Below are 23,166 nucleotides of genomic sequence, written 5' to 3'. Positions count from 1 at the left end.
GCTAATTCACTACGCCTCAAAAAATTGTAGAGAAGCTCCTCCTCTTAGAACCTTCTCCTTTCCAAAAATTTCTTCCTTCTCCAACATTCGCAATTCCTCCAAGAACCGAACCCCCCCAAGTGACTAGGAGTGCTTGTATAAGCATATGAGGATGTAGAAGCATACTAGCAGAGCCTGTATATAAAGTCCTCTAAGATGTATTTAGAATGTGTCTAGAAAGAACTAGGAGATGAGCATGACAACTAAGCACATAACTTCCACAATAAGAAGATAAAGACGATGAGGAGTCTAGAATGTTGTAGACACCGTGTGCTCAAATAATGTGCTAACTCCTAAGTATAGATAACGTGTGCATAATTAGAGTGCAAACTCTTGTGTTGTCAACATGACAACTCACAAGAGTTTGCATACTCCTATGTGAATAAATATTAAAAATAATGCACATTACTTTATTTAATATTCACTTGACTCCTTTTTAAATTAATTTATTAATTTTAAATCTCATGCAATTATCATGAATTTTTTTAATAAATTAATTTCTTTTCTACTTCTAAATTTATTTTCGAAGCTTAATTGATAATAATATTATTTAGCATGAACTCTAAATATATTATTATTAAATTAAATAAATATTATCATGTTGCAACTTTAAACTTATAAATTTTATCTTCAACTTTAATTATTTTTATTTAATTAATTTCCTAATTAATTAAATAAAATTAAATACTAAAAAATCATACTAATTTTCCATTAAATTAAATCATTAATTAAATCTTTTAATTAGACTTAATTAATAGAAAATACACCAAAGACTCGTAAAGTAAAATACAAAAACCCATCATAGCAAAACACATACAAAATCAAACTAAAGGGTTAATATCATGAATTACATCATCTGACGCATTCGGAGGGTACTCAACTCAAATACTTGTCCTAATTTTCAATTAGAACAAATGGCTTAAAGGGTTGGGATTTGGACTTGAGAATTTATCTCCCCTCTCTTACCATTGAGGTAATGTGATAGGGTATGCTCATCCTGGCAATTCAGGGAAGTCGATACCTGGTACCTGCAACCTGCATAAAATCCATGCATGTACATACACAATATATACTAAGCTAAATAGGCAATGGCAGGAAGTGGTGCATTGTGTAGATCCTGACTAGCAAGTGACTACGACTTCCTTCCTTAACCACATCAAAAATGCCATACATAAATAAAACAAACACGCACACCATACACATGCAGTATGGGGCAAGTATCCATAAGAAAACACATGTGATAATAAACCATCTAACTAATCATCATCAATAATTGAAATCACTGAATAATCACCATGCATACATGAAATATAAAGTACCAAGTAATCTCATCATATAATAAGCTAAATCTTAAACAATATCTGATAATTCTCAAAATAATGTCACTAATAATCATCAACATAAAACTGTCCTAAAAGAGTTCGACAATGATAGCAAAATGTAACAAAGGGATAGGCACTACACAAATAATTATGATTTTTATAAGCATTGAATATGAAATTTACTAATAATGACATAGAAAGAGTTTTGTGAATTTTTAAATTTTTTTAAACTTTTGGAGAATGCAATAAAGTCAATGTTCATTCCAAATAAATATTGTAGAGTATAGTTATTTTAAATAATTATTTTGTTAAATTATATTTTTACAAGTTAAGAATATTATATTTATAATTAGTATATATTTTAAAATATGTATTATTAACCTAAATTTTTCTATTATTTTGAATATACAAGGCTAGTCTTTGTGCATTTGGTTTAGATATTATTTTAATTATCAATTTTATTTATTAGTTTTCATATTTATTATAATGATTGATATTATATATTATTTTAATTATTTTATATTTATAACCATATAATTTGGTTATATTTAATTTTAATAACAAAATAATTTAAAAATAGAATATTTTAAAAAATATTGTGTACAACTAAATTATAATTAAATAATATTGTAATATATCTTTGTAAGAAATGTCATTTTTAAATATTAAAACAAAATTTAAAATTTAAAATTTAATTCAGTAGAATTATATATATATAGATATAGATATGCCAAATACTCAGTCACTACATGGCACTTCTTAATCATCTTATCCTTGTTACTTATTCTAACCAAAATGTCAATGAGTATTAGGAACCTAGTCTTTCATGGTGTCGAGACTTCTTGTGAAAGATAAATTTATTTCCAACAAGACCTTCAAAATTAAAGGAGTGTTTCCAATTTGTCTAACTCTTGCCTCCCAATTAGCTACCTTACAAATGATATTAGAAATAATCTATTCCAACTTGCATTGGTAATGCTTCTTATTTGTTGAAATAGTGACTCCTTTAAAAGGACCCATTTCATGGTTCATATTAAATGTTTAAAGTATATAGTTAATAGATTATAAGCACCAAAAATATCAAACAAATTGAATCTCTTTGAAAATATGTATGTATATACAAGATCAACTATATAAATAAAATTGTTAACCTCATAAAAAAATGTTAATTATATTAATCTAGAACACTGCTTAGTTACTAGGGTGATAACAATTATTAAATGGCTAAGCTAATATATCTTGCCCATGGTTTGATAGTCAATACAATGAATCCTATTTTGAATCGTTTTAAAGTATTTGAAATATGCCCTTGGAGTACAATTAAACCTACATGAGAAGTAGGATATACATACATGTACAATATTTCCAAGATACAAGATATAACATTTCCAAGGATCATGGAGAAGTTATATGCAACAAATATTTTTGAAACATAAATTTGAAATAAATTTAAGTATATATTCAACTTCAAATAAATCAATAATAGCTTATCATTATATCACTAAACATATGAGGAACAATATTCTAGAATTTTTTTATGCTTTTGTTGACTTCTTCATCTCTTTTGTGTAGAATAATAAATATTCAATAACATTAATAAATATTCAATAACATTACATGTGTTTGAAGTTTCCTCTCTTGAAACAACCTTTCATGAAAAATTCAATTTAAAATATTAGAACCATATTTAGCCTAGATTTATATTGGATACTTTTAAAGTTGCATTAGATTAACATGTTTCAAATTAATTACACGTGTAAATGTGTGCAGTAATAAGCATGTGATATTAAGATATGTACCTTTCCTATTCTATCTTGGCATATGGTTGTAATCACTAGAATACAAATCAATGCATCCAAATATTGCATCCTCATCTTTGTCATATGTCTATCCAGGAGGCTATTTCGTACTTCTCTACCCTCTTCTCTGAGGACTCTCCTCCTGCTGATAATGAAGAAAATATTATTTTGTCCTGTATTCCTTCCCTTATCACTCAGGAAATGAATGATTATCTCATGCGTCCTATCTCTTTGGAAGAGCTGGAGGCAGTGGTCTTTGGCATGCCTAAGGGGAAGGCTCCTGGTCCTGATGGTTTTCCAGTTGAATTATTTCAAGAATTTTGGGACATCATTAATCATGATTTGTTGGAGGTGGTTAAAGAATCCTATGCTAGCAAGCAGATGCTTCGAGCTTTGAACTCTACATTCTTGACTCTTATTCCTAAGAGAGAGGGTGCTAATAAATTGGAGTTTTTTAGACCAATTGCCTTATGTAATGTGGTCTACAAAGTTATTACTAAGCTAATTGCTGAGAGACTGAAAAGGTGGCTTCCCATTATTATCTTAGAAGAACAAGGTGGTTTTGTTGCTGGAAGACAAATTTTGGATGGGGTGGTTATTGCTATTGAGGCTATTCACTCTATGGCTACTTCAAGGGAGAGAGCCATGTTTGTTAAGCTGGATATGGCTAAGGCCTACGATAGAGTTAAATGGAGCTTCCTAAGGAGTATTCTTCTTTCTTTTGGATTTAGCTCTGACTGGGTGAGTTGGATTATGAGTTGCGTTACTTCTGCCTCTTTTTCTATTCTTATTAATGGTCAACCTTCACAACTATTTGGTGCTTCTAGAGGCCTCTGCCATGGTGACCCTCTCTCCCCATATCTATTCATCATCATGGCTGAAGGCTTGGGCAGATTCATTAAGCATCAAGTTTCCCAGAATTCTATTCAAGGCTGGCGGTGGGGTAATGGCTTACCTTCTCTTTCTCATCTTCAATTTGTTGATGATTCTGCTCTTGCGAGTCTTGCTAGGATCAAGGAAGCTGAAGCCTTTCGACATGCTTTGGACGTTTATTTGGTAGCTTCAGGCCAGAAAGTTAATGAGCACAAATCTTTCATTTACTTTTTTAACACTCCTGATTCTATTCAGCACAGGATTGTTGGTATCCTACGGTTTCAGATAGGTTCACTTCCTTTGACTTATCTTGGGATTCCTATTGCTGTTTCTAGGAAGCCATGTCTCTTCTGGCAAAATTTGATTACCAAGCTTCAGGATAAGGTAAATCATTGGACTCATAGATGGCTTTCTACTGCTGCCCAAGTTACTCTTCTTCAAGCTGTTATCCAAGCTCTTCCTACTTATAGAAGCATGGTTCATGCTGCATATATTTACTTTCTCAAGGAGTTTGATGCTCTTTCTTGACAATTCCTTTGGAGTGGTAATTTGCGTAGTACTAAATGGAGCTTGGTTAATTGGGCAACTGTTTGTAGGCCTAAAAAGGAGGGTGGTCTTGGTCTTCGTTCTGCTCTATTTAGTAGACAAGCTTTGGCTGCTAAACTTTATTGGCGATGGTGCTCTGGACAGCATCAACTTTGGGCTCGTATTATCACTCATAAATATTTTCATGGTGTTGATCCTTGCTCTATTTTTGCACTTCCTCTTGAAGGTCGTGGCTCAATGGTTTGGCATACTTTGAAGACAGGTGTGATGTTGGTGAAGAGGGGTCTTTTCTGGATATGTAAAGGAGGTTCTCAGGCTTTGTTTTGGTCTGATGCTTGGGATGGATTCCCTTCCATTTTATCCATATACCCTCATCTTTAGCCTCTTTGTGACTCTTTTCTTGCCGTTGGATGGGATAAAGTGGCTCATTACAAGACTCCTTATCAATTGGGACTTGTTGTTGGTTATAGATGGAAGCATTCCTCTGATTGGCCTCCTGGAGGTATAGACATGGATCGTCAGGAGCTTTCTCAAATTCTAGCCTCTAGAGAGTGTTCCTCTTTGCTTGGTCCAGATGTATTGGCTTGGGGCGGTACCTTGTCTAGTAAATATCATGTCTCTGCTGGGTATCAGGAGATAACTAGACAATTATTTGGGGATGCTAAGGTCCCTTGGTGGAAGCAAGTCTGGAATAAAGTTTCTTGGTCCAAGTGCAATTTTTTCATGTGGCTAGTGGCTCACAACCGTTGTCTTACCTGGGATAATCTTTGTAAATGTGGATTTCAAGGCCCCCTCTTATTGTGTTTTGTGTGGTAATGGAGAGGAGTCTATCTCCCATCTGTTCTTCCATTGCTCCTATTCTACTCAGATATGGCACCTTTGGTGGAGCGCTTGGGGTTGCTCTTGTCGGCATGCTTCCTCTTTGCCTGAGTTTTGGGCTCGCTTGGGTAGTGCTCCCTCCAAGTCTTCTTCTCTCCATGCTGCTTGGATTGCTGGCCCATCTTTCATGCTTTGGCATATTTGGTTGGAGAGGAATCGTCGCATATTCCAAGATTTTTGGCTTGGTGTTTTGCATCTTTGGTGGAAAATATCACATTCTCTCCAGGAAACTATTCTTGTGAAGTGTGAGCTTGATGGGGGTATGGATCCGGTCGATCTTGCTATCTGTAATCGCCTCAATTTTCATCTGCAGGATGGGGTTGCGGCTCATAGGTTTCCTTCTATGTCCAGGCAGCTTCACCATCAGAGGAAGGGTCGGGTTAACCGGGATGGGCACTAGACTCCTCCTCCCTGTGGAGTTCTGAAAATTAACACTGATGGTTCTTCTCGTGGGAATCCTGGTCCAGCTGGTATTGGCGGAGTGGCTCATTGTAGTTCTGGGAATGTTAAATTTTTCTTCTCAATTCATAAGGGTGATTATACTAACAATCTCATGGAAGCTCAAGCTATTTTATATGTTGTGGAACAGTGTTGCTTGTGGGGATGGAGTAAGATTATTTGTGAGTCTAATTCCCAGGTGGTGGTGAACATGCTTCCTTCGCAAGAGCTTGAGGATGTTAGTTGGCAGCTGGCCACTATTGTTAAGCAGATTCTTTTCTTCTCTTCCTCTTTTCAGTTCATTAGGTTCAAGTATATTCCGCGAGAATGGAATAGACCTACTGATTGTTTAGCCAAATGGGCTTCTAGTCATGATCCGGGTTGGAATATTAGGGATAGGGGGCAACTGTCCTTTGAGATGGTGCAAGAATTTGATGATCTTGTTGCTCAGGATCGAGCTCCTTGTTGAGCTCTCCTTGTTGTATTCCTTTCTGTCTTAATAAATTTTTACCCCTCTTTTTGCAAAAAAAATATTATAGAAAACCAAGTATTTATTCCATTTGTAAAATGTTACAAGGGAATGGTAGGTATTTAAATCTTGGGTATCAAAAATATTTCTTATCCTAACCAAATACAAAAATAATTGTTCAAACCTATGGTCAGGCATTATCTTTGTTTGAAATTCTCTTAGACAATTTTAGCTTGCCTTTTTAATAGCTATCTTTGTTTTATTTTTAGTTCCTCGTGCCTCGTCAATTGTTAAATCCTAGGAGAAATTTAAAAGAAATGAAAACTATAAAAACCTCCATCTCCTTTGTTGTGTGCTTAGTTAAAATGAAAAGGAAACCTAAAGAATATTCCCACTCTCATAACTTGGAAGTTTCTAAATTGAGAGTAAGTGGTTACTCCACTAGATCAAGCATCATAAAATATTGTTAACTCATAATAAATTATTATTTAAATCCATAAGTACATTTATAGTCATAGCATATTTCACTTGAAACTTTAATAGAGAATCATATTTTATCTTTATTTTAAAATGAATAGCTAGTAGCACCAATCAAAATAGGAATAATTAGAGAAACAAAATTACATAATTTTTTTGTACTGCTCCTTTAAGAGAATGGTCCTCAAAAAAGTGTTTAAATGTACATGTAAATATCATAGATAGTTCCATCAAACATATTCATAATAAATATTAAGTTAGGATGATATTCCAAATAATACTTGTAGATGAACATATAAATCAATTATGCAAAATAGCATATTACTTTAAGAGAAACACTTAATTTATTTATTACTAGTTGATTTCTTTAAATCACTTTTCAATGTCACTTCTTTGATTTTACAAGAATATGTATACTATGTCATCTACTTAGATAAAGGTCTCACTAGTTTTATCAGCATAACTTTGGTTGAGTATATAGAACCTAAAGGGTGTCTCTCTTTTATCTATTATCATTCTAATAAATCAATGTAGTATATAATAAAAGATATAACCACCCACCTTCAATCTACAATTAGTATAAGAATACAAGATACTACAAATAAAAGATAAACATCTCTATTTCATATATTTAACTATTTTGTGAAAATAATATATTTCATAGTAAAAGTTAATCATATCTTCTTCTTTTTGTCTATGCTTATTTTATGAAAATAATATACTACATTCAATATAGTGACCATCTCCCTATTATATAGAATCAATTTAAGAAAATAAGATTCTACACATTAAAACATAATCATGTAATTTCTTTTATTGTATTCTCATTCTAATAAAATAATACTAGATACAATAAAATGACAATCTCAAGTTGTTGTATGCAATCAATTTAAGAAAATGATGTACTACATAAAAAACATGATCATCTTCATTTATATATTCTCATTCTAAGAAAATAATGTACTTTATTCAATAAAGTGACCATTTCCCTCTTACATATAAATATTTTAAGAAGATGAGATACTACACAATAAAACATAACCATCTCTGTTTTATCTATTCAAAGAAAGTAATATTCCATAAAGTAGCAATAGATCCTTGTTATATATAATAAATTTAAGAAAACAAGATAGTGTGATAAAACATAATCACCTCTCTTTTATCTATTCTCATTATAAGAAATTAATATACTACATGCAATAAAATAATAATCTCCTTACATTATATACAATCAATTTAAGGAAACTAGATGCTACACAATAAAATGTAAACATCTCCTTTTTATCTATTCTCGTTCTTAAAAAAATCATATACTACACATAACAAAATGACCATCTTCTTATTATTTATAATTAATTTAAGAAAATGAGATACTACACCATAAAATATAATCTTCTCCCTTTTGTCTATTATCATTCTATGAAAATAATATAATACATGCAATAAAGTGACCATATACTTCATATGTAAAATTAATTTAATGAAATGAGACACTACACAATAAAATATAAACATTTCTCTAAATTATCTATTCTCATTCTAAGAAAATAATACACTACATGTAATAAAATGACCAAACCAATCAATTTAAGAGAATGATATAGTATACATGCAATAAAACATAACCATCTCCTTTTAATCTATTCCCATTCTACAAATATAATATACGATAGCTAATGAAATGACGAACAAGCTAAAAAATAATCATATCCATTTATCTTTTCTCGTTCTAAGAAAATTGTATACTGCATGTCATCATCTCCCTATTATATATAATTAATTTAAGAAAACCAGATACTTAAAGCTATAAAACATAATCATTTCTAACTATCTCTTCTATCTACAATAATTCTATAATTGAATAGAGATTTTATTACGCCAATTATATATCATTATCACAACCATGGTAAAAGAAAAAATAATATAATATATGCAATAAAGTGGCAATATCTCTTCTATGTACAATGACTCTACAATCAAGTAGTGTCTAAAGTTTACCTAGATAACCATATAACAATCGTAGCAAGAGTCTTGCTGAAGAAGATTTTCTATCTAAAAATATAAAATTCTAAGAAAATGAGATAGTAGAGAATAAAATATAATTATCTCTCTTTTAATTATTTTCATTGTAAGAAAATACTATACTTCATGCAATAAAGTGACTATCTCTCTATTATATAGAATCAATTTAAGAAAATGGGCTAGTACACAATAAAACATGTAATCATCTCTCTTTTATTTATGCTAATTCTATGAAAGTAGTAAATGAAAATATACAATCAATTGAAGAAAATAAAATAATATACAATAAAAATACTTACCACCCTTTAATATATTCTAATTCTATGAAAGTAATATACTACATACAATAAAGTGACCATCTACCTATTATGTACAATACTCCACAATAAAATATAATCATATCTCTAAATTCTCATCCTAAGAAAATAATATGCTACATAAGTGACCATCCCCTTATTATAAACAATTAATTTAAGAGAATGATGTGCTACACAATAAAACACAATCATCTCCTTTTAATCTATTCTTATTCTAAAAAATAATATTCTACATTTGATAAAATGACCAACACTCTAAAATATTATCATCTCCCTTTATCTATTCTCATTCTAAGAAAATAGCCTACTACATGTGACCATCTCCCTATTAAAACATAATCATTTTTAACTATCTCTTTTGTATGTACAATAATTCTATAATTGAATAGAGGTTGTATAACTCAATTCTATAACTGTATCACAACAACATAGTTAAACTACATAAGTGACCATCCCTTTGTTATATACAATTAATTTAAGAGAATAATATAGTACACACTAAAACACAATCATCTCCTTTTAATCTATTCTCATTCTATAAAAAAACATGCTACATATGATAAATTGGTCAACACCCTAAAATGTAATCGTATCCCTTTATCTATTTAAAAAAAATAGTATACTATGAAAATACAATCATTTCTATCTCTTCTATCTACAATAATTCTATAATTGAATACATATTACATTACCCCATTCTATAACATTATCACAACCATAGTAGATAAACTAGAATAATCATCTCCCTTTTTCTATTCTCAATCTAAGAAAATACTATACTACTAGAACATAATCAATTCTGACTATCTATTTTATCGACAATAATTCTATAATTGAATACATATTGTATTACATGGATTCTACATCTTTGTTTATCTATTTTTATTCTAAGAAATTAGTATACTACTAAACATGTTCATTTATGACTACCTCTTCTATCTACATTAATTTTATAATTGCATAAAGATTGTATTACCTGGATTCTATAACATTATCACAACCATAGTACATAAACTAGAGTAATCATCTCCCTTAATTTATTATCATTCTAAAAAAATAGTATACTACGAAAATATAATCATTTCTATTTCTTCTATCTACAATAATTCTATAATTGAATACAGATTGTATTACGTTGATTCTATAAAATTATCACAACCACAGTAAATAAACTAGACTAATCATCTCCCTTTATCTATTCTCATTCTAACAAAATAGTATATTACACTTTATGACATAATCATTTCTGACTGTCTCTCTTCTATCTACAATAATTCTATAATTGAATAGAGATTACATTACCTTAATTCTATAATATTATTACAACCACACTACATAAACTAGAGTAATCATCTCCCTTTATCTATTCTCATTCTAACAAAATAGTATACTATTAAAACATAACCATTTTTGGCTATCTCTCTTCTATCTACAATAAATCTATAATTGAATACAAATTATATTACCTCATTTGTATAACATTATCACAACCACAGTAAATAAATTAGAGCAGTCATCTCCTTTTATATATTCTCAATATAAGAAAATAATATACTATGAAAACAAAATCATTTATATATCTTCTATCAATAATTATTCTATAATTTAATACAGATTGTATTACCACAATACATAAACTAGAGTAATGATCTCCCTTTATTTGTTATAATTCTAAGAAAATAGTATACTACTAAAACATAATCATTTATATCTCTCCTATCTACAATAATTCTATAATTGAATAGGGATTGTATTGCACCATCACAACCACAATAAATAAACTAGAAAATAGTATATTATTCTCATTCTAAAAAAATGGTATACTACGAAAGCATAACCATTTCTGACTATCTCTCTGCTATCTACAACAAAACTATAGTTTATTATAAATTATATATCATCTATTATATAACATTATCATGACCACAATATAAATAAAAGATTAATCATCTTTGCCTATGTCCAAAAAATATTGATGTGGACATAATTGGAAAATCATAGTTGTGCTTGATCTAGTGTTTGAGGTATGCTCTCTACATGATTTTTCTCTTTGATCTCATTTTTAAATGTCACTAAAATGATAGTGAATTTTCATGTTGTAATGATTGGAAAAGTTATGTAGCCAGGTGGGTAGGTCACCCATTTAATTGCATCGGGATAACTTGGAAGTGGATTGTCTATATCCACCAAATTTGATTCAACATTGGTGTAGACTTGTTAGCTGGCATTGTCTATGGTCGCTTATGCATTGGTTTGATTTATTTGGAATGAGAGAATGGATGATAAGTGAGTACTTGGATAGTCAATTATGGTGTCCTATAGCATGGTGAATTTCCTTAGTTTGGAAATATTGGCTTCACTCAATGTGATGTGTGGGCTTGGATGATTTTTAGATTTGGAAGATAGTGTGTCATATGCTTGGAGATCTTCATATTAGATTTTAATGGAAGCTTTTGTAGTGCCTATATTTTTTCATCACATGGTGATGGATGATCTTTGTTGGTGTTACAAATGTTGCAGGATTCTTTAGACCATGTTACTATAGAAGGGTCTTTCACATTTGTTGGTTCACTAGTTGGAGATGGTATCTTTATGTGGTTGGAGAAGTTGTCATCATTAGGATTCAAGGGGTCCTTGGTAGAAATGTTGTTTAAATGCTTTAATTTGATATGTTATCATGGTGGCTTTTATGTCATGATATTTCTCATAATTACCAATTTAGAGTTCTAACATGATATAAGTATTTGATATTATCACATAGAGCCTATTATCTCTTTGGAGGATATGGTTTATATCATGTTGTCATGTTTATGTTCTTGGTTCTATTGATAGAGATTTAGAATTCATCTTGGTTTAGTTTATTTCTTCATACTTCATGATCTAGTGTTATGTTGCATTGGATTTTCCATGGATTAATTGATTATAGGTGGTCATGGATACTTGGGGACTTAATTGAGGCTAGATTTCTCTTGATATGTGAGATGTGTTGAGATGTATACTCGTGATGATATTTAAGAAAAAATTCTAAGGAGCCTACACCTTAGTTGGATGTGAGTTCAATAGAGACCTATGAGGAGATCGTTCGTGGATAAGTCACAATGACTTACATGTCTTGGAGGAGCATTCTCATTCCCCACTCCTAGTGTACTTGGAAGTTTGTCACTTGAGAGTTATTGCTCAATGTTACTTTTAGGTGCTTTATATTTTATTTCATATCCATGGATCTTGATCTATAGTTAGATGGTTATGGAGGATTCTTTATGAGAGATGGATAACATGGTTATCTCCTTTAGGTGTTATTTTTTTCATTTATGATGATAGTAGGAGATGGTAGTGGGTTGATTTTCGAAAATGAGAAATGGAGTTGTTTGATCTTTGTTGAGAGGCTTACATCCATGTAGATTTATGATATCATGTTACATTTGATCTCTTGATGTTAAATGGTTTTGGATGTTGGTGATAGATTTTCTCTTGGGTTGTGAAGTAGATTGTACTGTGCAAAGGTTACATTTAGAGGTGTTTATCGAAAGAAATGATACATGCTTATGATTTGCAAGTTCTCTCTTTGGTCTTGGTTATCTTATTGGATGTTTAAATTCACATAACATTTTTTTTGATATTTTTTTGAGCTATGGTGGTCACACTTTTGTAGACATATGTTATCACTTGTACGACTACTATAGGTTGCGACAGACCTACCATGGTAATTTGGTATCTGAAAATGTAGTAGTATATATATATACACTTTATTAATTTTTGGTGATGACATGGTGGTTCTTTTATCATTTTTCTTAGGTGGATGTGGAAAAAATGGGAGAGTTGTGGAGACTAGATGAGAGAGATGTTTCTTACATTATTTTTGCTATAATATTTTGCATAACTTTGTGGATAGTCCTTGGTACTACATGGTTACACTTTCTTTGTGTTTTTATAAGTAGAATCAATATACCTTTGATTTTTCATATTTGGCATTACTCATGTAGTGGGATTTCTTGTATGTGCTTGGTCTTCATTGATTGGTTTGCATATAGAATTTGAGGTTGTAGATTATGGATTGGTCATGTTGCTAGCATGATTTTCTTAATTTTGGATGACTTTGAGGTATGAGTGATTGGATGGGTTAGTATTTTTTTGTGGATATTTTTTTCAATCTAGTTGGTTTATCAGTTGGATTAGAGAAATCATTTTGGTTGTTGTTCTAGCTGATGTTTTATCTTATTTTCTAGAGAATTACTTTGGAGTTGGGTTGGGCTAAGAAGTTGATGTTTTTTATTCTTTTGTATAGCTCATGAGCATAGTGAAGTGGTAGCAATATGTTGTATCCTTTTTTATCACTAGGATATTATGCCTATGTTTTTGTACATGTGTCTAGTTGGAGCATGAGTGCATGTGTTAAGATTTAAGTTGTTTCATGGATTGTTGTGATAATATAGTTTCATCAGTTCGATTCCTGTAAGATCTTTGTCAAGTGGGAGATTGTCAGGATATGGTGACTCAAACCTTATCATTCTTCATTGGCTTTTAATTTATGCATTTTTTGAAAATGTAAATGAGACCAAATCTTCCACAAGGATAGACTTGGAACAAAAAAAAAATGTTTTCTTTTTGGGCTATATTCTCTTTTCTTTATTTTAATGCAATCTAGTTGTGCATAAAGGAAGTTTCTAAGTAAGTTGTAGATACATTGAATGTAGACTCTTTAGAAACTATTTTCCTTTTGTATGACAACTCTAGATAAATACAATGAGCTATTGAAGAGATGAAAGAGAGAGATGATACATTCTTTGCATAGGTTTATGTTGTCAAATTTTCTCTAGAATGGAGTAAGATGTAAATCTCCATGTGAAGGCTGAAAATGTATTTTAACTTGTTGTTGAATAATACATTAGCTTGATGGTTTGGAGGGTAGGGTTTTGATCTAGAAAGGTTTCCCCCATGTATATTTGTGTTTTCAATTGTGTCTCTTTCTTCTAGTTTCATGATTATAGTAGAATATTAAATCTGTATGTCATAATGCTATTGAAAGTTTTTAGATTTGTAAACTGTAATCACTTTCCTTTAAGATTTTAATTGTGGAAAATCAACAATGTTTATTTTTTATTTTATGGCATATTAATATGCACATATATCGTCTTATTAGAAGCTATTCAATTTCAATTATTGGATATATAATATTGATCTGCTCTCATTTCCCTTCATCCTAATGTTTTGGATGTATTAAAAATAAGCCATAGGGAACTGACCCCAAAGTACAACAAGTTGGAGATCAGTCAAAGATCATACCATGCCAAGTCAACCTATTCTTTTCTAAAAATCAAAAATAATTTATCAATTCCAAAGGGATCAAAGTCCTTACTAATAGTATTCACCCAAATAAACATACTACCATAATATCTAAACTAAAAATTAATGTAACAATATAATCTATGGGTGCTACTATGGAACCAACAATACTTTAGCTTATAAGAATTTGCCTCACAGGGTATAGAGTTCATAAATTACCACTTCATAAAAAAGTAAAAGTTGAAAAATAACATAGGAGTTGGCTCCCTCTTTATCTCCTAGGTCATCCTTAACTAGCTTGCATCCTCCTCTTTCACAAGCTTATCCAGTAGGGTCTTGAACTAGTCATCCGCCAAGAAGCTATAGAGGGAGTAGGTGGTTTCACTTTCTTTTCCCACCTCCTTCTCCTCATTGTTAACCTATAGAAAATAAAGAGTAGTGGTTGTTGAATGCATAAAATTTGTAATGAACTCAGCAAGGGTCTCAAATTTGTGGTACATAGCCTCCTAGTTGTCTATCTAAGCATTCATAGCTTTATCCAACCTATCCATCCTAGTTTTACTTTTCTTTTTTTCCTAGTGGAGACCACCCATCTTCCCCTAGAACTTTTTTTTGCCTCCTTCATAGGGAAGGTGATATCCTCACCCAAACTCTTTTCTAGGGATGGGTTACCTTCCATGGTATCACAAACATGTGATGGGCTAGGGTTACCCTTACTCTCTAGGCCAAGTTGAATCAATTTTATTTTCCTCTTCCTCATAGATTTACTTTCTATCTCCACAGATTGTGAACTTGCTTTCTTTTTCTTCTTTCTTTTTTTCTTTTTCCTTTTTGTTTTGGTGGGGGGGAGTGAGAGAAGGTTCTAAATTTTTTCCATTTTGAGACACTTGCTAGATCTCCTAGTGACTCTCTTACCAAACCCAATATCAGTATCAAAGTCAATAATGCTAATGTTCTCTCTAGTTCCAGGGGATTTCTTGACAGTTCTATTCTTCTAGCTTCTACTATCCTCATCCCCACAAAAGGGCCAAGGCTTCTACTTTGTTATTTGATATTCTTCAACAACTTCCGAGATAGGCCACCACAAACTTTCCCATTTCATCTCAGATAAGCCCACCTATCATAGTCCTTCTAGCAATGGAAAAATCATCAAAGTTAAGTTTTATCCATGAAGCAAGGGGAGGTTTCCACACCATTTTTTGTTTGGCATCAATTTTAGACCTATCAAATTTTTCCACCTTCTAGCTAAGTTCCCACAAATTAGTCCAATTAGTTTCATAATCACTCGGGGGGTGGGGTTCTCATTCTAGATATTGCTACATTCCTTCAAGAGCTTCATCATTTGTATCACAACCACCATTGGGGGGTGGTTGATTTATCCCAAAAAATAGTACTATTCCATTCCTTCCAAACTTGCCAGCACACAAGGAGAGGGGGGTGATTTTCTAAAAGGATCTAAGGAACGAATGATTGGATGGGCCTTTCCAATCCTCAAACTAGTGGAACTCCTTGTTAAAGCACCACTAAACCTCTCATTTAGGTAGAATCTTCCTCCATATTTCCTAAGCATAGGGGCAATGTATGAGAAGGTGTCAGATGGATTCAACAACATTATAACATAGCACACAACAATTAGCTAATTGGAAGCCTTTCTTTTGTAGGTTATCATTGGTGAGGATGCTTCCCTACAAGGTCATCCACCAAAAGAAATTGATTTTTACCATTGGTGAGGATGCTTCCATGCAAGGTCATCCACCAAAAGAAATTGATTGTTGACAAGATACATGGATGTAAAACATACTTCCAATCCCTTTGAGCATCACCACCCTCAATACAGCAAGTGTAAGCCAATTTGACTATGAAGTCTCTTCAGGGGTTCAAGCTCCAAACCAAAGAGTCTTCCATAGGGATAATGAGGATATGACATTTATTGATCATTTCATGTAGCACAATGAGAAACCTTCTCACCCTAGGATTATCCTAATCTTGAAGTCTTTTCCATCATCTATTAGGTGTCATATAGTTCCTTACTGAACCAACAAAATGTCTAGAGCAAAATTATCTAACAAGATGGAACCTGGAATAGGTGGGAGGACCTTCCTTAAGCCAACGATCTTTCCAAAATTCAATAGTTTCCCTATCCCCTAACACCCAATTTATTCCCTTGAAAAAATTTCTAGTGTGTAGTATATTATCCCATATTTTGGATCTTGGGGGAAGATTAGTGCAATATAGATGATGGTGAAATGAATCCACCCTCAAGTACTTATCAAAAATAATATTTCACCAATTATTTGAGGAGTTCACCAGTCTCCACCCTACCTTAGAAAGGAGGGCCTTATTTAGGTTTATAATGCTTCTGATGGTTAACATACCTAGAGACTTGAGCATGCAGACCTTGTCCCAACTAACCAAGATTATCCTAGTCTTTTCCTCAATCCTTGACTAGATAAAATTTCTTTTTATTTTCTCAATAGCTTCCTTGTATCTACCTAGGAGTTTAAAGAGGGAGAGAAAGTACATCGGTATACTCTGTAAGGAGGCTAAGAGGAGTTGAAGTTTCCCCATGCTGCTTAGGATCTTTCCTTTCCAACAAGAAAAATTTCTCTATATATGTTCCACCAATCCATTCTAGTAGTGGGGAGTCACCTCCTTAACCGTGAGTGGGAGACCAAGATAGGTAGCTAGTAAATCCACTTCCTAACATTTGAGAATTCTAATCAGTTTCTAACTTAGGTCCCTCTCTGTGTTAAAGAAATACACCTTATTTTTTTGATAGTTTATTCATTGCTCTAAGACTTCCTAGTACTAGTTAAGAATTTTTTACCATGACCTTGCTTCCTGGATTGAGGAGATGCCAAAAAGGAAAGTATTGTCAGCAAATTTACTAGAGCACCTGTGGTGAAAAAAAAGAGGTAGGTCTTATTCCTAAATTATTTTGTGTTGACTAGCTAAAGCCTTTAAGTTTCTTCCTAGAACCTCTCCCACAATGATGAATAAGTAAGAAGATAGAAGGTCCCCTTGTCAAAGACCTTAGCAAGAGGTTAAAAAAATCTCCCTGGGGTCCCATTCAACAAAACTAAAAACTTGAATATGTCAATAGTAGCCAAGATTATCTTGACAAAATTTTCTTTAAATCCTAGCTTACTCAAAATAGTAGTCAAAAACTCCCTCCTTACCTTATCATAGGCCTTAGAAATATCAAGTTTCAAAGCCATACCTAGGTTCCCACATTTCTCAATGGAGTGGATCACCTCATGGGTGGTAATAATCACATCCAAAATCTATCTTCTTGGGACAAACCCATTTTGATAATGGCCAATGAATTTTTCTAACAAGGGTTTGATGTGGTTTACCATCACCTTGGACAAGATCTTGTAAACCATGTTGCAAAGGCTTATAGGCCTAAAATTCTCCAGACACATTGGTTCATTAATTTTAGGTATTAGAACAACAAAGGTCTAGTTAAGTTCCTTTAGCAACTTGTTGGTTCCAACAAAGTTCCAAGCAACATGAGAAATGTCATACTTAACAATGTCCCAAAAATCCTAGAAAAATGCAGGGGGAAACCTATCAAGTCTCGAGGCTTTATATGGGCTCATAGTATAAATAAATTTTCTCACTTCCTCTTCTATGACCTTGTCAACCAGATCTTTATTCATTTGATCATCAATAATTAGGCTCACAATCCAAATATAGTATCCTGAGTGTTGATGTCAATGTAGATAAGAGGGATTGCAGATATTCAAAAAATACTTAGACACCCATCCCTCCAATTTATCCTCATTCAAGATCTCATGTCTAGCATTGTCCACTAATTTTCTTATGGTATTCCTATTTCTTCTTTTCAAAGCGAACATGTGAAAGAAAGACATATTTTTTTCACCCTTGCCAACCATTGAACCCTTGACCATTGTTTCCAAAAAAATTCCTCCCTTTCTAATATCAATTTCCACTAAGCATGGCAAGCTATTTCCTCCTGTTGAGCCTCTTCAGATGAATTCCCACTAGCCATATTATTTTGGAGGGTTTCAATCTTCTTTTCAGTCTCCTTCTTGTCCTTAAAAATGTTACTAAAAGAAGATTTGTTCCATCCTCTGACCTCCTTCTGAATCCTTTCTAACCTCCTAGTAATGTGAAATATAGTTGATCCCTAAATAGGGATGTTTCATCATCAAGAGATACAATCTCTAAATTTTGGATGTGAGTGCTACATTATTTTGTACTTAAAGGGTCTTCTTTTATAGGTTTGATTCTACTTCCAAGTAAATAAAATCATAGAATGGTCAGAGATGGTCCCCTAATACACCATTAGGGAGGTATACGAGAAATGTCCCAATCAATAGAGATTAGAGCACAGTTAAGTCTAACTTGGATCAGGTTGTTTTCTAATATAATGTTTGACTAGGTAAATGGGGTACCTTGGAAATCAATATCAAGAAGGTCATTCTGACCCAAGAAATCTTCTAAGTGATACATACTCGCAGAGAAGTCCTCTAGTCCACCCATCTTCTCTAAGGCATATAGGGAGTGTTAATGTCTCTCATACACAACATGATCTCATTCCTCAGTAAGTTAGCAATATTTGTTGCTTCCTCCCATACCACAAGTTGCTTATTTTGAGTATTAGTAGCATAAAAATTAAACAAGTTCCATTTATGGGTTTTAGAGACAAAAGAAACAATAGTGAAATGGGGGTTTAGGACCTCTTTACTCATGACTTTTTCAAGGTTCCAAAGAGTTGCTATGCCCCTTAAGGCCCCTATCATTGTGCTATAAGAGAATTTTTCCCTAGGCCAAATGTATTCAACAACTTTAGAAAATGTTTGCACCATCATTTTTACCTCCTGCAAAATAATCATATCCACTTTCAGTTCAATAATCTTTTGTTTGACTTCATACTGCTTCCTAGGGTCATTAAACCCTCTCACATTCCAAGAAATAATCTTCATTTTTTCTTTATCTATATCTCCTCTAGGGTCATTTTCTTTCCTTGTGCTATATCTCTTATTGTCTCCTTCTATTGAAGGGTCATGGTTAGGGGTCTCCCAATTTTCAAAATCATTCCAACATTAGCCTTCCTCACCCCCTCGACTTCCTTTTTGGTAAAGTCCATCTAGCATTACACTCTAGGGTACAATCACTAGTGCAACTTGGTCTGTATTGAGAAAATCTCCCCTTCCTCAAGTTCTGGATTACCTTTTTCAAAAGTCACATATTAAGATTCTATGTCCAACGTTACCCTTATATAGGGTTACTATAGGCCTGCACTTTAAGGGCCATTTGCATCTCTGAACCCATGGATGTCCCTTCAACCTCTTTCTAGGGTCCCTCACTCCTCCGCAAAGGTTGGATGATCCTCAACTACATGTTAGAAGCCTTAGGTGACTCTGTGCTATCGTGACCCCTAGTTGCGATCATTTTTGAACTGTTGACCTTAACCACACCAAGAGAGGAGACTTTTCCTTTTGCTTCTTAGTACGCATGTATAGTCCACTACTATATTTTTGAATGTATTTTAGGTGTGGAAAAAGGGGGCAACATTCTTGTACAAGATAGATTTAGACCAAGAACCCCATTTTGACTTCAAGGCCACAAAGGTCTATAGTGGTTTATTTATCACTACATTCACACAAAATATAGCAAAAGCTAGTCTGACTTTGGTATTGGTGGTTATGTTAGATTTAATGAAGTGCCCAATTAGAATCCCTAATCCACCTGAAAACCCTCTCATCCTAGAATTCCAAAGGGAGTCCCAGCAGTTGAACCCAAACCAGCACAAGCTTCTGCAAGTCTAGATTGGGACAGAAATATAGTTTCCATTTCACGGGAATTAGAAGATGTTTACCATAATGCCACGAGCTTGCTAGAATAATATTTATGTTAGCTTTAGCTGTGAAATTAAATAGAAAGAGAGAATCTATCATTGTCGAGATAGTCATAGATTCTACCAATCTCCATCTAGCAAAACACCATTTCCTAACCAAATCCACATTAGGTCTAAAAGAAACAAACTTACGCACCAAACTGAGGGAGAGCCCAGAGGATGTTGAGTCAACCACCAAGTCTGACAATGAAATCTCAAGCCCTGTTGATTTTGAGACCACCTTTGGTTATTCCCCAAGATCCATAGGTCTCTTGGAACCCAAGACAACCCCTTTCTAGTCTGACTTCGAGGTTGCATCTCCCTTGGAGCCCACAACCTCATAGGGGCTCGTGGGGTGGGGGCAGAGGGGGCCCATGAATGCGAAATCATCAGAAAAATCAATTGACCTGGTAGGGTTGTAAATGATATCCAATCTAATCTCCATAGGGGTATCATGAGATTTGGAAGAAAGAACTAGGAAAAGGTCCAAACAGTCTTGCTCCAGGTCATGTTGGGGGGGAGGGTAGGAACCCCCAGGAGAGTCAGGAAACATGCATAAGAGTTGTAGGCAAGAGCCACTGGCAGGTTTTGCAAGTAAGTTTTATTTGTTTCTTCAACTTGTACTATTGGTTTTATGTTGTTCACTTGTTTTTGTTTTTGTTTTTTGTGTTTTTTCCTCTTATTCTTCTTACTGGTCTTTTGTTTTGCTCAGTCTATGGGTAAGGATGTTGGTTTTAGTCAAGGATTATCTGTTTTTCAACATAGTCTTGAATTTTAGACTTTAATGTTTAAACTTTTGTAACTTGATAATTATTGAATTTTAGGTCCTTGTAAAAGCTACTTTTACCTTAATCCAAAAACTTTATTTTATGGGAATTGCTATCAATATATTATGACTTGGTATGTTATCTACCTTCAAATTTAAATAGCTTAACATTTAGAAGAGATGTCAACTTCATATCTTTATATTAAATAGAAGAAAACAAAAAAAAATCTAGATCTACAAACCCTAATGATTGGATGATATGTGAATATTTTAGTTCCTTAACACTAAATAAGAAGTTTTCCTCTAGAAACTTCATCTCAAGGGGAAAAAAAAATGGAATAAATGTTGGTATCTATGATTAAATATCCAAAAACAGGAAAAGACAGTCACGACCGTTGTTTTTATAGATTAAAAAGGGAAATAACCTTGATGATTGAGAGAGGCTTATGAGATGGTCCATATAAGTTGAGCAATATGAGGAGCACCATTAATAAAACAATAAGACTATATACATTTTTTTTTTATTCGATCATGCAATAAAGGAATATCATTAATTCTATGAAGAATGCAATCATCTCTCCATGAAAATGACAATAAAGAAATCTTCAAAACAGACAGATATACATGTAAAATATTGAACTGACGACAGTACAAATTCTCTTTACCCACAGCGAAGACAAAAGACTCTACACTGAAATAATGGCATGCAACTCTAAAACCTGAAATGAATATAAACCTTTTTCTGTATCTCTGCCAAATCATAATAGAAACGTTCCCGCAATATTTTAAATTACAATTTTCTTTTATAAAATTAGTCAGTCAGTGTTCAATTTTTTTTTGTAATTGTAAGTATCATAAGGCATTAATTTAAATAAATCACCTGTAAATTCACAAAAGATTTTACATTATATATATTAACTGTAGAATGCCCCTCCATATGATAATGTATGTCTAATATAAAAGTACACTAAAAACTTTAAATCAAGTATTCTTTCATTCCAATTAAGACGCCCAATTGTCATCATGGATTAAAATCTAGTTATATAAGAGTTATGCGATGCCATAATACATGACATTTTTATGGGTTTATAATATTCAAACCTTGGTATAATACCAAAGATTATAGTACACAAACTTAATAGAAAATGATGATAATGTTAACCGTAATAATGGCAGATCATTTGCAGTTGCAAGGATTGCAAGTGCAGCTGCCTCCACATTTGCACCCACCTTCACATTTGCATCCATTCTCCCCTGCCACACTCATCTCCCCATTATATCTACATTTTCATTCACATCATTCAAATAACAATTATAAGATTTATTTCCTTTATACTTTTGTGGGTACTCAAAAGAGGAATAGGAAGAACTTACATGAGCATATCAGAAGCAGTCATGGCTGCCAAAGTTGAGCCTTCTACAACCTTCTCTGAGAAGGCCTTGCAACTGCAATAACATCAAACACAACTATTCTGATTTATTCACAAAAGAAAGAAGAAAAAATTAGCAATTTCTCCTATTGAACTTATAAAAAAAACAAGAACACATAAAGAAGTGTGTGATTTATACCCTGCACAGCCATTGCAGTTGCCTCCACAGCCACACTTTCCACCACAGCAAGACATCTTCACCACCACAACAACAAAAGGGAGAGAAGATCTTCAACAACTTAAAAATCAAAGCCAACAAATATGAATTGTGAAATTACCACTTCATCGTCTGCTATTTATTCTAAAATGGTGGGGTTGGCAAAAGAAAGAGAGGCATGTAGACCATTCAAATGGCATCCATCCACAGTGTTCATGTCTCAGATTTTAAATTCATACAACTCTCAATGGATTCCCAATTTCGAATATGTTAGCACCTTTCCCAAACATATAAAAGTATTTTTTGTTATAGTCTTTCAAACAAAAATATATATAAGATTTGATGTCTACTCGTCTTCACATTCACATTCTCTTAGACCAGCTAAAGTAAGTTGAAGATTGAAATCATTTTCTCTTTTTCTTTTTTCTTTTTTATACAAAAATGGGATGAAAGCTAAAAGGAATTACAAATTATAGAGCAGAG

General features: G+C 32.8%; 1 protein-coding gene across 1 annotated transcript in view; it reads right to left on the bottom strand.

Annotated features, from left to right (window-relative positions):
- LOC149562900 (uncharacterized) overlaps positions 1-22,802 on the bottom strand; it is a 79,458-nt gene extending 56,656 nt beyond the window's left edge. The window contains exon 1 of the mRNA XM_089826348.1: positions 22,666-22,802. Within this exon, the coding sequence (XP_089682474.1) occupies positions 22,666-22,721 (56 nt within the window). The 5' untranslated portion in view covers positions 22,722-22,802. The remainder of the gene's footprint in view (positions 1-22,665) is intronic.
- Between the last annotated feature and the right edge of the window lie 364 nt (positions 22,803-23,166).

The sequence above is a fragment of the Cupressus sempervirens genome, chromosome 4 (genome assembly GCF_028749045.1).
Source record: "Cupressus sempervirens isolate cs-2001-9-10 chromosome 4, ASM2874904v1, whole genome shotgun sequence".
Taxonomy (NCBI): Eukaryota; Viridiplantae; Streptophyta; class Pinopsida; order Cupressales; family Cupressaceae; genus Cupressus; species Cupressus sempervirens.
Note: the sequence above shows the minus strand (reverse complement) of the source record. Positions and strands in the feature narration are given on the sequence as shown.